A 16,979-nucleotide genomic window follows, 5' to 3' on the forward strand; every position below is an offset into this window, starting at 1 on the left:
CCGAGAGTTGGCCTGACCTGACAGGGCAACATCACTACTCAAATGCTAAACATTAAGTAGGCCCATGCCAAGTTGGCCAATTACGTTAGAGAAGAGTTAGAGTCCTAATCTCACTGATGGGTCTGGTAACTCAGACTGTAAAAATTAAAGGAGGCGATTTTATGGGGTAAGGTTTAGCTTCCCTTATTAAAAATCAAAAACACAAAGACTTTCACAAACCTTTCTCATGTAGTTTAGAAAAACAAGAACTTCTGCTGTAGGTCTTGTACTTTATTCTTTTGGGAAACCTAACATCTAGGTGATCTTTATGAGTCCAGTCATTTAAAAAAAAAACCAAACACACACCAGTGAATTAAAGGACTATAAGAAGTAGAGCACAATCAAATGTTGTTCTTGAAATGTGCCATTTCAAGAATGAAATGTTCAATCTTCAAATGGAGCAGAAGCATTTAAAAGCATCTGTATTCCTGGTCTACAAACAACCAGGAAGTTAAGTGACAGCATGAACATGGCTTTTTTGTTCTCATTATCTGTTCTGTTTCAAATGGAATGTAGGCAGCTAAAACCAAACTCCAGTGCTGAAGTTAAATGGAGACCAATGGTGATCAACACACATAAGAAAGGATTACCTTTGGTGGCAGTCAGCTGCTAATGACTTACAACAAAAATATCAATGCCCAGGCCATTAGATGAGAGGAGGGATCTGTCTAACCAGGTCAGACAGCAGTTACAATTAAAGTTTTAAACTCAAATCTAAAATTTAAGCTTCATGTAAATATAAATGTGTAGCCAGTGAAGGTCATCAAACACTGACTTAGATACTCTGCAAAAACAGTGCTTAAGCAATCAGTTGAATTCAGCGTTGTTCCCATATATTCTCAAGGTACAGACCATAAAAACATGTTACAACAGAGTAGCTATGAGGTGACAAAGTCAAATATCAAATGAAGGAGTTTTCAACACTAGTTACCTTGGGCTAATATATACCAAGATCATGAAGCATCTATATCTTTGATTCAGTTCTTTCATTTTTTCCAGGCATGAATGAATTCAAATGCCTTCTTCACTAATTTCTTCCTTGAAGTGTTTCTATTGGCTCACTAATAGGTACCGTAATTTAAAATCTTTACATTTGTTTCCCTCTTCCATAATTAAAGTATTGATCTCATATCCCCATTTAAGACTCTGGTAAATGTTTAGTTCAAGTCAACTCTAATCTCAAAAGATTTTTAATGTGGCCTGAACAGCCTAGTGTGTTTGAACAAACTTCCACAACAAGAGATTGGGTCAAACACCTCCAAAGCTTTGGGGAACTAGAAATTTAGACTTTTATCTAGATCCAGCTTTTTGTGGTACAAATAAAATTTTCAAACAGAACTTTCCTGAGCTTTGGAGCTTCAAAGCTCTCTGCCCAGAATTTAATTAAGCACTATGCCTTTACTACAAACTAATTTAAAAAAAAAAAACACGTTCAGGCTAGAAACACCTGATGAGTTCCCAGGAAAAAAATAACATTTTTAACCCATTTAGTATATTAAATGGCCTGATTATAATAGAAACCTTTTTGCTAGAACTACATTTGAAGCCTTTGTCACAAGGTTACCAAGACACCAGTGACTCAGCTTGCATTATGTCTTAACTGACAGACGAGTAGTCTTTTTTTTTTTGAGTGGTGTTAATGCTATTCTAAGTCAGCTAAGTGCCAACAGGCTCAGGCATCAACCTTAGCTCTAAGAACCTGCTTTATGACAAGCACTATTCATTATACAATAATTAGAACCATTACTACTTTTGTACGTAGGCTCATGATTACACTACCACCACCATTTTCAGGTTACATAAAGTTGCGTTTTAGAAAAAAAAAATACTTGATTTAGTGAAATAAAACAAGTCAATATTAAAAAACACAAACACATTAAAAACACAAAAGGAAAAAAACCCAACGTAGACTAGGAATTAAGACACACTGTACAAGAGCAATGTATGTTTTTTCTTAAAGCCCGTAAATTGAAAGAACTCCTCCTATAACACTGTCAGCCACTATCATAGAACAGAATACTAATGGATTTAAATGGTATTGTTCTTTTAAAATTTTTCAGTAAATCCCAACCACATAACCCACATATGCAACCTAGGAGCACTTGGTATTATTTTTGCGTTACTATATCATGAAACAAACTCTAAGTTTTTTTCCTCCCGCAGTTATCGGTAAGAAGAGATTCATGCTGTGTTTTGACATGGAACAGTGTTTACCTTATGGAATGCATTAACTGTGTTACTGTATATTTACATGGGATGAAGCGTTTTCATTTTTAAATTTTCAGTTCATGTCAAGCCAGTACAGTAGGCAGTAAGGTTATTAGCATGACAATGAGATTCAGCAGTTGTGGAATGGCAGATTCTGTCCTGTCCATTAGAACAGTGTCCCTGAATCACAAAATTATCTAAAAAATTAGAATTGTTTGATATCTCATAAGTGGCACCAATGACTAAATGGATAAGAGAGTGAATGAAGACTTAAATCACATTAGAAGGAGAGTCCAGGGAACCCTGCCAATGCCTGCACATTTCCTATTCTATGAGAAGGAAATTTCAGGTCTCCAAAGCTAATGGTGTTTCTTGAGCTAAGAGTTTTTGCTGTTTGGGGCAGGAACTGTCTGTTTAAGAGGTGCTGGCACAGAGGTAGTAGAGCTCCAGTCCACGAGAAGGGCTCCTAGACCAGCGGTTCTCAAGCTTTTTTGTACCAGGACCCACTTGTAAACATCAACGGCCAGTCCCAACCCAGTGACCCTCACTCCCCGTGTGGGGCAAGGAGTGGATGTGCGGGGCATGGGGAGCCCCAAGCAGCCCCTTGCAGGCTCAAACTCTGCCAGCCTGGAAGGGAAAAGCCACTGTTTCCCATGTTTTTCTGTTTTAAAGGATAATTCATTTTTAAAATTTGTTGATCCATTTTTAATGTTTGTTTGCAACCCTTTCATATATTCTTGCATCCCACTTTTGGTTAGCAACCCACAGGTTAAGAAATGCTGTTCTAGATGCTAGGTTAATACAAATGCATGCTGCATGTTCCCCAAAAGGAAAATCCCCAAAGCATTCAAATTTCTAAATACTGCAGTAAAGAAAATACTATAGCCATACTCAAAAAACATTGAAGGTGTCTCAGCCTCTAGCTGGGGCATATACATGGACATCCCCATTACCTAAAGGCCAAGTGCTACAAGAGACTATCAAAAACAAGTGGGAATATAGAAGACACTTGTTACTAGCAACAGTGCAACTGTTTTACATTGCTCTTAAGTGGCTGCTGTTGTGGTAAGGAGGGTCCGCTGAATAACCAGTACACATTCAAGTTTTAATCCTACAGTGTGCTGCAAGAAAAAAGCAGGGAAGGCAAGGACAATGCAATATGTCCTGCCACTGCAGCGACTGAAGAGCTATTAAATTAACATAAGCTTAGCACAGAGAAAAGACTGTACATCAGCACCACAAAGGAAGCAAACATCTCTCAACTTTGCCAAGCTGACCTGGGCAATTGTGGGTGAAGATGCTTTATGAGACTAGAAGAATGTAATCCAGATTATGTGGGATCAAAGAGAAAGTGGAAAAGGAAGTCAAGACAATTAAACCAGGCTCCAATATATGACGTACAAGAAGAAAGATGAGAAAGTAATTGGATGGAGAATAACTGGAATCTTTTCTAAAAATAAGAGAGATCAGAAAGGGAAATTAATCAGACCAGAAAAGGAGAGGGAAGTCGATGGAATAAAGGGCAACAGGAAGCAAGAAGGGATGTGGGGAAGCAGTAGAACTGGAGGTAAAATGCTAAAGAGAAGCTTTTGAGTCAGAACAGTCAGAGGCATAGGTTCAGCTGGGAGGTGGTACATGTGGCAGTCAAATCCTATTAACGGACTGGGTTACCTAGTATTATAGGACTGCACTGATTTCCTGTACAGGTGCATGGTGCTGCAGAAAGGAAAAGGAAAAAATAGGAGCACTGTTGATAGCTGAACCATACTGACACTAAATAAAAATCCAAATGGATGACAATTTATTTTTAGGAAAATGCATTTTCCCTATTCACATCTAGTGAAGGCAAGGAAGGATGTTTGGGGAATCATGGCTAGATTAAAGCAGCTGCCTGACTTGAGATCAGAGAAGGGCAGGATTTGAGCTGCTTTATGACAGTAGTGGAGATAAATTTCAATTGACAGATTAGGCAACTGCACTGCTGCAAACTGAAGGGAGATGAAGTGGATGATAACAAAACTGTGTGGGCACACACATGTGCACGGGCTGAACACAGAAGTTTTCTTTACCTCTTCCAGCTTCAAAAATCTAACTGTTTAGTAAACTGTGTTGCAAATACAATGTGCAAGGGTACTGCAAAAAAGGGGAAGAACCAGATCATCGTGTCAAGCAGTCATGATAACACAAAATGCCTACTAACCCTGGAACCACAAGTGTGAAAGCCTGATCTAGATTATTTTTCCTCAGATCTGCCCCTGAAAGTACCCACAGAGAATATGTGCTCCCCCCTCACATCCTATTTACATATACCAGCTATGAAAGGGAGACAGAAGTCCAATGAGAATAATGCTGGCTCAGTTAAGTAAAAATATTTATAAAGGAAACTAAATCTCTAGCTCCCTCACATTTAAAAAAAATAGGCAGATAGTAACACCCTGTGAAAAATTCTGATCTAGTCAAATGGCAGTGGTAGCTTTGAACCGAATATTTAAAATACATTTTATGGAACTGCGGTCGATATGTTACAATGCAACTTCTCAAATGATTTTTATGATATGATGCATGTTCACAGATATTTTCTAAAACAGACAAAAATCTGCCTTCTCGCTCTGCATTCTGCAAAGACTATAACGGATGACTTATAATCAGCCATAGATCATTTTCCTTTCTAGAACTAGGGTCAAGTAAAGCAAAATAATATATCAAGGTGGGCACAAGAATAGATCTATGCCCTAGAGAACATCTCCAAGTCTCAAAATATTCTGTTTTAGCTCTGAGGCTAGGATTTTGTGGGTGATATCTTTAATTTATCCACTACATGGTAAGCATAGACTTAGACAAGGTTTCAAATGTAAAGCTTTCAGCAAATGGCAGAAAAACATATTGCATTCAAAAGCTTGTCTGTGCCTATGGTAACCATACAGTTGGTCCAATAAAAAATATCACTGACAAACATCCTTGTCTCTCATATATTTCCTGGACCATCAGAGCTACATCATCTCTCCAATACTATTTTAGCTCTGGTATTTTATAGATACAGCCAAACCCATTCCATTTTGACGAGGGAGATGTTTCGTGAACACTATCCATCCTTCCTGTTCCATCCAGGAGACAAGAGGTCTCTCTTCAGTCATTTATACAGCTCTGAATCCCTGTCACAACCCCAAACCTGTGATACTATCACAGGTATCAAAGAAGGTATGTTTTCATCTTAGCCAACTGCCATGTCCCTGACCTATAAAAATTACCCTTTTAGACTTAGAGGAACTTTTAATTGCATTGACAAGTACAAATAAGAGGCTCTAAAGTGTTGCCTAGTCACTGAAGGGAACACTCATAAGATCTGGGTTTCTTGCAAGATGTTTTACATGTGCTCCGTGGCCTTGACTAAGTTAACCTGTCTGGACACGAGTTTCCCCAACAAAAAATAGAGCAAGTGCCACCCATTTCCCCACAGTTTTAGCCGTGATGGGGAACAGTAATTATACCTGCTCCACAAAGTTGTGAACCAGCATTTTACCATGATTTACACTTCTGTTCCAAAGAGTCACTGTGAAATGAGTTTAATGTCCCATTTGTATGGTCTCAAACCGTCCATTTCAAATCTGCTTACTGTACAGGTAAAATTGATGGAAAAAAATGAAGTATCAGGTTTTATCAAATCCATCTTAAAACCACTCATCACCCAAAGACCGAGTTTCACCTAAGACACAACTGACTTCCTGCAAAAACTCACAGACATAGACCACCTTCCCAGCAATATCCTCCTAGCCACCATGGATGTCACTAGCTTATACACCAACATCCCACACCAGGATGGCATTTAAGCCTGCCTCACATATCTACAAAAACAAGATCACAACTCAGAATACAGACCTCAGGATATCACTGAACTCATAGTTTGTCCTCACACACAACAACTTCAGTTTCAACAACCACTACTTCCTCCAGACCATAGGCACTGCTACAGACACCAGAACGACCCCATAATATGCTAACTTTTTTATGGCCCACCTTGAAGAAGGCTTCCTCAAGAACTACACCATCAAGCCCTAACTATACTTGAGATACATAGATGACATCTTCATCATTTGGACCGAAACCCTGCAGTCGCTGATGGACTTCTACCAAAAATTCAACAATCATCACCTGTCCATCAGACTATTGCTTGAATACTCTAACACCAGCATTTCCTTTTTGGACACCACAATCAATATCCATGATGGTAAAATTCAAGCCACCATATACAAGAAACTCACAGACCAACATACATATCTACACAGAACTAGCAATCACTCTAACCACACCAAGAAAGCTGTAATTTACAGCCAAGCTCTCCGATACCATCGAATTTGCAGCAAGGAGCATACCCATGATCGCCACCTCACAAATCTCAATAGGGCTTTCAGTCAAGAAGGACACTCCTCCAGAGAGATGGATCGCACTTCTGAAAGAGCCACCCGGATACCACGTGAAGAACTGCTGCAGTACAAAAAGAAAATCCTCATAAATTGCACACCATTAGTAATGACACATCACCCTTCCCTGGACAGAAAATCCTCAAACAATTACAAGCCATACTAGAAAAGGACCCCATTTTTAAAGAGATCTTCCCAGAACCACCCATCCTAGCCTTTAAACAAGTACAAAACTTCACTAACCTGATCACCAGAAGCAAACTCCTTATGATTCAAACCACACCCCATGGATCCAGACTATGTCAGGACAAGAAATGCAAAACCTGCTAACATATCTCCACCCCCACTATAACTACACCCCAGAGCAGAACCATAACCATTCCTGGATCTTACACCTGCACCTCCAGAAATGTAATACATCTCATCCAGTGCACCAACTGCCCCGATGGAAATCATGTAGGAGAAACCAAACAGCAACTGCGCACCAGAATGAACGCACACTGAAAATCTATCAAAGACAAGAATATCCAACTCCCTGTGGATGCACACTTCTCATGGACAGTCATTCCCTCTCCGTCCTCTCGGTTCTCATCCTCAAAGGGAACCTACAACATGCCTTTCATAGACAAGCCTACAATCTTCACTTCATAAATCTACTAGATACAAAAAATCATGGACTCAATATAAACACTGGATTTATGACACATTACAACCTGCCTGACATCTGGTTCACCAGATACATGCCTGACCTACCTCCTACATTTTTCTTTTTCCTCTACCTTTTCTCCCGTCCCCTCCCCCACTTCTTTGCCCTTTTTCTTCCTGATTCCCTATCATTTCCTTTATATTGATAGCCTCTCTTTTACCCTGTATTATTACCACTGCAGTGTCTTCCCTTTGGCCTTTTTTGTCCCCTACTTTCTTCCCCCTACCTTCCCTGTTTTACCTTTTGTTTTTCTAATTTCTACCCATTTATATTTTCACTGACATCTTGCCACACTTTTAGCTTCTCTCATTCCTTGGAGTCTCAGACCAACAGAGACTCCCCATGCTTGAGGAAGGGTGACTGCGCCCAATAACTTGCTAAGTACTTTTTTCCAACTACTCAGCTGATTGAATAAAAGATACCACATCTACTTAAAAACCTTGCCAGGTAAAATTGAGGATCCTTCTAAATAAGACTGTTACACGCTCAACTTAGAGGACTCAAACTGGATCTTTCCTTATGCACTGGCCTCAGTAGCAAAGGTTTTCAGGGATAGATTGTGCCTTCACTGACATCCTATGCAAGTACATCACCTTTAGACTGTTAGATATCATTAGTGAACAATTCTGTTTAACACAAAAGAAGCAACATTAGCTCTCACTCTCAAAGCTGTGTTGGTTCTCCTCAAAAAGCACTAGAAGTTGAACGGTGGGTAAAGTAGTAGAGATACAGAAGCACATGGAATTTGCCTGCAAACTGAATCAATGGCAAGGCCAGCTTAAAATCTGAACTCTCTACTTTCTTGTCTTGTGCTCTAATGACAAGTCTTGCTGAGCAGAAGGTGCAACAAGTATGTGAGAATTCTACTAGATTTTTAAAAAATTAACGAGTCCTTTTTATATAAAATATAAAGAAAAGCAGCAGCATAAATACAGTAGTCTGTTCAACCCTACCCACAGTAACAAATGACAAAGACAGTAAATTTGCATAAAACAGAAAATTTATAGACACGAGATTAGCTCAGGCATGCTGTTATAACCTGGAGAATAAGATTTCATTCCCCAAACAGGCTTTTCTCCTAGTTTCTCAAGTGAGCCCCGCTGGACTGTGGGGCTGTACTGTGGCAGTGAAGGTGGGGTTTCCGAAATGTGCATGCAAGATTGAAAATACGTGTTATGAACAAACAATATGTATGATAAAAAGACCAAATATAAACTTGTACTACTAGAAACAAAGAATGCAGATTGCACTCATGGGACAGAATTTGGGGGTTATGTTCGGCAGTGGGGTGGACATGTGCTTCCTGCCACCAAACAGAATGTATATGCGGGGTCATGTTGAGTAGAGATAAGGAAGTTACCCTTCTGTTTGGCTCATGTGAATGACATATTGTGTCTAGTTCTGCTGTCCACACTTCAAGAAGAATGTTCGAAAACTGAAAACAGCTCAGACAATAGCGAGGATTAAATGAATGGAAAAGATGCTTTATAGTGAAAGAGTCAGGAACTTAATCTATTTAATTTATCAAAGAAAGATTATGGGTCAATCTGATCACAATCATAAAGTACTTACATTGGGAAAAGAAACTGATAATCTAGGGCTATCCAATCTAGCAGGCAAAGGTATAAAAGATGTTATCATTGAACCTAAAACTAGACAAACTCAGACTAGAAAACAAGGCACAATTTTTTAGCGCTAGAAGGTAATTAAACACATATCCAGGGACATTATTGATTCTCTATTACTGGCCATATTAAAAGAAAAAGGGGACTTTTTCCTCTAAAGAGATGTTCCAGTTCAAATAAGAAATGAATGCAGAGATGTCCTTTGGCATCTGTAATACAGAATGTCAAGTCAAGGCAGATCACAGTGCTCCCTTCCAGCATTACCTTATGACTGTATCTCAGGAGCTGGGCAGATAGAATAAATACCTGAAAAAATAAGTACACAGAAATCCTAGTGACTGAGAAACGACTTTGATTATCAGAGCCAACAGCACATGGCAGATTATTTTGCTGATTCATATTAGTAATCAGGTCAGGAATGATGACTGATTATTAGATCCAGTTATTTTTGAGAGACTGAATTATGTTTCCAGTACTGATAATCAGATCAGGAATTGTACTTGAAAGAGGCTAAATTGGAGGAATAGATTCAAATGAATCGATTTCAGTTCTGGTGCAATACGTTCTGAGGAATGAAAATTATATTGTAAAATCTTTAACATTATGCCAAAGGAAAAAAAAAGATAAAAAAATTAAGGAACTTCTTTAATTTTAAGCCAAAGAAGAAGAACTAAGGTATTCACCATTACATTCAAAGTAAATTAATTTTATAGATGAGGATCTCAAAGTTCAGCAGCCCCGGACAAGAAATTTGAAGCATCACAACTTTAAATTAACCGCTGACTAATTAACATCCATCGACACACTTCTCAATATGGCAGCTAAAAGACAAAGACTCTGCTCTTCTTTCTGTTTCCATATACCAATCTGATGATCTGCCAGATCCTATAAAAGACAACTAAAATGGATAGCTGGCAAACAGACAACAAGGTGCTTATCATTCTGCATAAGTACATTTTCTTCCACAGCATTGCCCTCCTAAATAGGCTTAACACCGCTGAGCTATTCTAGTGGGAAGCATGATCAGAAATGCTATTAAATCATTTAGTACATTTAGACATCATAGTTTCCTAGACCAATTAGGATTAATTCCTGTCCTAATTTCCTTAAAGTTTCTCTCATCAGGAATCACAGGGGAAGACATAGGTGAAAAAGGAAAAAAATTAGCCATTCCAAAAGCAAAAGGTTCCTGATTTAAATGAAACAAGAGTTTACCTCTTTTTTACCTCTTTCGCAACTGAGATTTTTCCTTTTTCTCCCACACCTGTTGTGAAACACTTGAGAATTTAATCATAGCAGCAGTCTGTCTGGATTCTCAGTCTCTGGTGTACTGTACCAATATCAACTAAGTGGCAGTGTATGATAACAATATTTTGACTCCATTCTAAAAGAATAATGCTTTTTCTTGGAGGCAGAGGGTTTTGAAACTGCTAATAAGTCCCCACTATAGATGTTCAACCCAGGGAATCAGATCTAGACAGCCATCCTTATTTAATTATATCCAATCTTTGCTTCTCATCCACTACTTCCAAAACCTTCCCAATTAAAAGGATGAAGGGGTAGGGAACTGATGTCAAGGTAGAACTCCTTGTTTTCTGACTCTTCTTCCTTTCCTATGGAGTATTGGCTTTTCCACCTTAAGACATTTTATTCCATCTTTAACTGCCAAGAAAATCACTAAAATTTATCATTTTCTCTTTCTATAAGCTCAGTTATTTTTGTAATATTTGTATCTTTTACTCATCAAAGAATTCACAACAAATACAGCAAAAGGTTTTGAAGTGTCATACTACCCCCAAATACGCTTAAATAAATGGTCTCTAGAAACAGCTACCAAAAATGAGAATTACTCTATTTTTATTAGCTCTTATGAAAGAGTCACTTACTAGTAAGTGCTGCTCTTCAAGAGCTGCTTCTGGGCATTCACACACTGGGTCACAAGGACCGAATGATATTACCCTACAGTTGCAAAACTGGATGAGAAAGCTGTGTACGTGGGGCATGCAGTAATGCTCTCATACTACAATGATACTACCTATACAAAGAGCACAGTCCCTGATCACCTCAGTTCCCTTTCCCTAGCCAATACAGTCCGAACACGCTAAACTTCCAGGCAGGGAGGAGTGTATGGGTGGTGTGAATGTACAGAGGCAATTCTCAAAAGATCAAGCAGTTACTTTCTTTAAGAGAACCTGTGGATATGGGACAGTAATGTGCAAAGAATTCTAGACAAGAAAAAAAAAAAAAAGGAAATGCCTTAATAATTTAAGCATCAGAGAAAAATACCAAGTCCACTGAATAATGAGCTCCAGCAGACGTCCCTGTTGCTGTTTTGCAAACCGCTAGCACAGCACCATCCGAGACAAGCTGAGGCTCCAGGAAAGACTCAAAAACAGTGGTGTTCAACCCATCTGGCCCCACAGGCCGGATGAGTGGCATGGGGTCAATCTGTGGGTTGGACTGTGTGCGAGGACTCAGTCTGTGAGCCTGATCCAGCTCAGTGGCAATGCACACTGCACAGGGTCAGCAATTAACTCTGCCATCACTCCTCTGCTGCCAAATTTCTGCACCTGTGGGGAGCCCCACAGACTGGATAATATGGCCCTATGGGCCTGATCTGGTCAGTAGGCCGTAGGGTGAGCACTGCTGCTCCAACTCAAGAGATAAAGCGTTTCTTTGGTTGTGTATAACAATGCACAGTATTCTCTGTTAATCTGGGGGACAAGAGCTCATTTCCTGACAGGTTCTCCATTACTTCCCTCTCAACAGGCAACAAATAAATGTGTTCACACTTTCTGAAAGAGATTAAAACCCTGTCCAGGTAATAGCATAGGGCTCTTTTCATACGTAGAGTAAATAATACTCTCTGGGTGAATATGGTTCAGGGGAATAAAATGGGAAGATAGGTATAGTAGAAAGATGAACATGTAAGAACATTTGAAACATGTAAGAACATTTGAAACACAAAACAGGGATAAGGTCTCAGTGATCATTTTAAAATGAATGCTATATAGGATGGAAAGACAAAGATTTCACTAACTTTCCTAGCAGCGGAAATATGCTATTACAAGTGTCAGTTGGCCTGACTGGGGTTCTTAAAAGGGCTGAACAAAGGCTAACAGGAAGAAGATATCAACATCATTAAAAGCAGGTTGAAGTTCCAGGGAAAGCACTATTTGAGGAAGATGCGCAAATAATGCAGAAGGCACTAGTCATTTAGTTAAACTTGGAGATGACACAATAAGAAAGTAAAGGCTAATCTCTAACAGAGATAACACACAGTAACAGTTACTAAATGAACCTTTAAAAGAAGCTATTGCTGAACTTTTGAGTTTAAATGCAGGGACTCCTGACTGAGGAAGTTAGACAGCCCTTGGCTTTTCACCCAACAAGGAAAAAGCATCCACTTAATACTTTGAATTCTTTCTATACCAGACTGCTAGATTGTTGGAAAGTGCCCATGGTAGTTAGCAGACTACCATCTATGGAATCGGATGAAGTTTCTAGATTCAGATTAATAATTTTCCCTTGTTGCTGAAAAAGGTGGTCTGGGCACAGAGGAAGATGGCCCAGCAATTCTCCAAACAGCAGGAAAATATCCAGAGACCCAATCTGTGCCATCAGTTTGATATTAGTTCTATCCTCCCCCATTTTCCTTTAAGCATCAGAGAAAAATACCGAGTCCACTGAATAATGAGCTCCAGCAGACGTCCCTGCTGCTGTTTTGCAAACCGCTAGCACAGCACCATCCGTACCCTTATGGAAAATGGGTACCAAGGGAACAGATAAGTTTGCATAGAGTAGATGACTGCTCAAATCCAGCAGGAATGTCTCCCAACAATATTTCTTGTCCCTGTGATCCTAGATTGAGCACAACTGATGTCTGATATTCTCACTCAGTGCAAATAGTTTGGCTGTATCTAGTCATATCTGAAGAAGAGCAAAGAAAGCACCAACCAGTTTAAGGACTATGTTTGTATCTTCCCCACACCTGTTCTACATGCTACAGTACAAATGGGTGAAAGGGTTGTAAAATGTATATCTAAGTCCTGAATTCCTCAGTCCTGATATGGAGACAGTCCCCCCAATTATTCCAGTGGCCATGAACCAGTGAGGTCCTAAGAATGATCAATCAACATTAGAGAGGTCTGTGGAGAATAACAGTAGGAAATGCAAGAGTGAACTCTGCTCACGAGTAAATTATTATCCCTCCCCCCCATCCTGGCACCAAAGATAGGGCCGTGTCAGCCTATTCATAGTAGCCTGAAATTTAAAGTAGGTTGTTACAATATAAACTGAAGCCGAGGTGTCAGAGGTCTAGCATAGTTCTCAGATCATCTATTTGCTTGGGTACTGGGAATATCTGGATTAAAATTGCTTCCTTTGGTGCTGAAGAGGAATCTTCCTTGCAATATCCTCTTTTCCTTCCATTAGAAATTTCCTGAGAGAGGTCCCCCAAAGATAGCGGGGGTAGAAAGCCCTGGGGTAAAACTGAACTAACTAGAAGTTTCTGATGGTGTCTAGTAACCAGTAAGTTTAGGTAATCGTGCACCAGACAGGCATCACCAAAGGCTGAGGCAGGAGTGGGCCATCATTTTTTGGGTTTTTTTGTTTCTTTTTTTAAATCTGGAGGTGGACTAATGATTTACATCATGAATCTCTTTAGTGCTATGTGTTAGCTACAGCTCTACCAAGAGAATCTAAGGAGTATGTTGAGTTACATGTAGAAGACATGCTCTGACCTTAATGAGCAAACTCTTAGACCAGTGATGCCCAACCTTCTGTCCCCATGAGTGGGGTGAGTGGCACGGGGTCTGTCCAAGGGCTGGATTCCGTATGAGGTTGGTCCATTGTCTTGATCCTGAATTGCCCCAATCCGGCCCCATGCTGTCTGGTGCCCCGCTAAAGCTCTGCACTGTCCACTGCCCAGATCTAACTTCTAGCTGCCCACCTACTGGACTTGCCAGCGTGCTGGGCTATGTTATAGGGCCTACAGTGTTCACCATGAGTCTGGAAATTTGGCAGCAGGGAAGTGGCAATTAACACTGCTACTGCACCCCTGCTACAAAATTTCTGGACCCTTGGAGAGCCCCCATGGTCTGGATCTGGCCTGAGGACTGGAAGTTGAGCACTCCTGTCTTAAATGTTTCCATTTGTTTATCAAGTACAAGGGAGAGGTTAGTAAAGGGTTTTGGATTCCCATGGTATGTAGCTATAGCTGGACATGACAGCTTCATGATTTGCCATTCAGAGGCACAAGGATGCAGGAAAAAACAGACTTTCTTTCAACAGTGTCCAATACACTTTCCTGTCTCCCCAAGGCAGTGGTCAAGGATGCTCTGCCCCTTTTAGAGATTTCCTGGACTCCAGCAATCAAGGACCAGCACTGAATCAACTGAGTGATGCTGCAACAACTGGGGACCCTTCAAGGGCACAGAATACATATGATAAACTTTTTCTGATGCTGGCAACAAGGATAGTCTTCCACGGGACTTAGTCATTCTGGAAAACTAAAGAATATGCCTGTCTTTTGACTGCCATTTGAACGTTGTTGAAAAGGGGATCAGAGGCATATGGTGCTGACCCCATTCATATCTGGAGGGTACAATGTCATTCATTGTCCCCATCAACTCTTGAAATTATTCCTGTTCATCAGATACTGATGGAAGCCTGATTTCTTCTTCAGGGCATATCCCATTAGAACACTTCTTGATGGGTTACCATTCTGCATAGTTTGATAAATTCTCCTTGGAGGTATTGTACATATGTCAATCTCCTTCGAAGAGGCAGTGTTGAAAATGTAACAATGTCAGGGTATTTGCAGAGAATTAAATTTGGCTGACCCATGAAAACAGCAATCTAGGAGATAATTGCAAGTGCTTCTAGAGTCAATGTTATCCTTGGAGCAAAGTCAGCATTACTAATTCTGGAGGCATGAAACAGCCTTTACTGATTACTGAATGTAGGGGCACAACTATTGGAGCAGTGGTCCAGAATAAAGTCTTGCCAGACAGACGGGTTTTTGGCAAAGGAAGATGTGTAAATGCTCTGCAGCTAACCAAACTTGCCTGCAAGTCTGGTTTTGAAGCAAATCCAAGCTCTCAGGGGATGTACCATATTGCACAGCAGTGTTTGTCACTAGTATCAATCATGCAGTGGAGGAGAAGCCAGTGGCTTTATTATCTGCCCCCTTCATCACGAGAGGGAAAAACTGGCTATGTCAAAGGTATGCACACCAATGTCGTGTTCAGACCATTCAATGCTCAATCCTACAAGAGGTGTAGGCTAAAAGAATTGGCACTAAAACTGGTAAGGAGCCTCCTTACTCAAAGGCGACTTGCATTGGTAGAGAAGAAAATGATGGCTTCTTCTTTTGGGAATCAAAATATTTCCTATTTTCCTCTCCCCAGAACTGGATTATGAGGAAATAGAAAAAGATGCTTCTTACTTACTAGAAAGATTGCTGCCAAATGCTAGGGAATCAAAAGAATTTTTAGTGCAGGTGAAGACCAGTCTCCTGGAGCTGCCTCCATAGAGCCTCAGTCCCAGGCAGCAGGTCTGATATCAAGAGCAGCACTGAGGCTGAGTTGGGAATGCCACAACTCTGAAGTCATGCAAGCACGACAGTGATGTTATTGAAGGGAGGTTCAGTGAGATGGCACATTTCAAGAGTTTTAAAGTGAAAGCCTGGAGGTTCCATATAACCTCACGATGCTCAGAACACAGCATATCCTCCTATTCAAATGCAAGTATAATTGCCTTTCTGTAGCATGCAAAAGAAGAAGTCACTAAAAGAAACAATTACTTATGGCATATGGCTCAGGTCTGCACCACTTCAAATCCTCATAATGTCTTTCAACAACTTCTGTATCTCCCCCAAATCATTCTAATAGCAGTACTGCAAAAACTTGTTTTATTTACTAGCAACAAAATTAAACAGGCATCCTACTCATTTGGACATAAAACATATCAAGTCCTACGTTCAAGCAAAGGAAATGATATTCATTGTTCAAAATCACATTGTGCTTCACTAGCTTTTATCTGTACACCCAAATACATTTACTGCTTAAAGCTGCACATTTTTTACTTGAAGTGAAATGGACAGATATTTTTCAGGGATTTCTATGCCCTCTAGGTAGGTAGATGGCACTTTAGGAGAAGCCCCCCCAGAATGCTCAGAAATACAGAAGTGGGGGGGGGGGAGGGGGGGACATGTGCCCCCTGTGAGACTGGCCCCTGAAAGTGGGGCAGTTTTTTTGCTGCGCTTTTTTTTTTTTGTTGCTTTTGGCCCACCCCCAGGCCTGCCTACAAATTGTGCCCCCCCTCACCCCACCACTCAGGAGGCACCTGTCAGCCCTGCTCAGAAGATTAATATTATTACTGCATATTTTCAGATAAAGTGTTTATTATTCATGAGGGAAAGATTATTGCAAGTCTCAGTCTCAAGCTCTACATCTTGCTCCCTCAATCAAAATTAATGTGAATAGAGATATAATATTGAAACTCACCTTCCAGAAGTTATCGACCTTTCCATAAACAAGAGACTGATTCTGCCTTTTGATGTCATTAATATGTTTAATGTCGCTGGAATTCAGATGTTGTTCCACCACAAACCCAAGGAAACTATTATCTGGAGTGTGAGCTACAAGAAAGAAAGGAGAGGTCTGTTATGTGAAATAACGTTTTAAAGGTTTTTAAAAGATGATTATAGTCAGAAAAGTGACTATGGGGGAATATCTTCTCAGTCCACATATCAGCTCTCTACAGGGATATATCTGCTTGCTTTATTGTCATGAATTATTCTTACTAATTTAAGTCCTACAGAACAAATACAGCTATTGAAGTAAATCATTCATTTCTGGCTCACTGACGGGAATTAAAAATTCTGCAACTGGAACTTGGATAACAATATTCTTTATGATGCTTAACCCTAGTTCCAGCTGCAGAATTTCTATTAGTGATGGTATGAAAGCAAAAGGAACC

At 40.1% G+C, this 16,979-nt stretch overlaps 1 protein-coding gene across 1 annotated transcript in view; it reads right to left on the reverse strand.

Moving 5' to 3' along the window:
- The window catches only part of MGAT5 (alpha-1,6-mannosylglycoprotein 6-beta-N-acetylglucosaminyltransferase), a 215,649-nt gene that overhangs the window by 59,008 nt on the left and 139,662 nt on the right, over positions 1 to 16,979 (reverse strand). Inside the window, exon 11 of the mRNA XM_006258100.4 lies at positions 16,505 to 16,638. Coding sequence (XP_006258162.1) covers positions 16,505 to 16,638 — 134 coding nt within the window. The remainder of the gene's footprint in view (positions 1 to 16,504; positions 16,639 to 16,979) is intronic.

Source organism: Alligator mississippiensis, chromosome 4 (genome assembly GCF_030867095.1).
Source record: "Alligator mississippiensis isolate rAllMis1 chromosome 4, rAllMis1, whole genome shotgun sequence".
NCBI lineage: Eukaryota > Metazoa > Chordata > Crocodylia > Alligatoridae > Alligator > Alligator mississippiensis.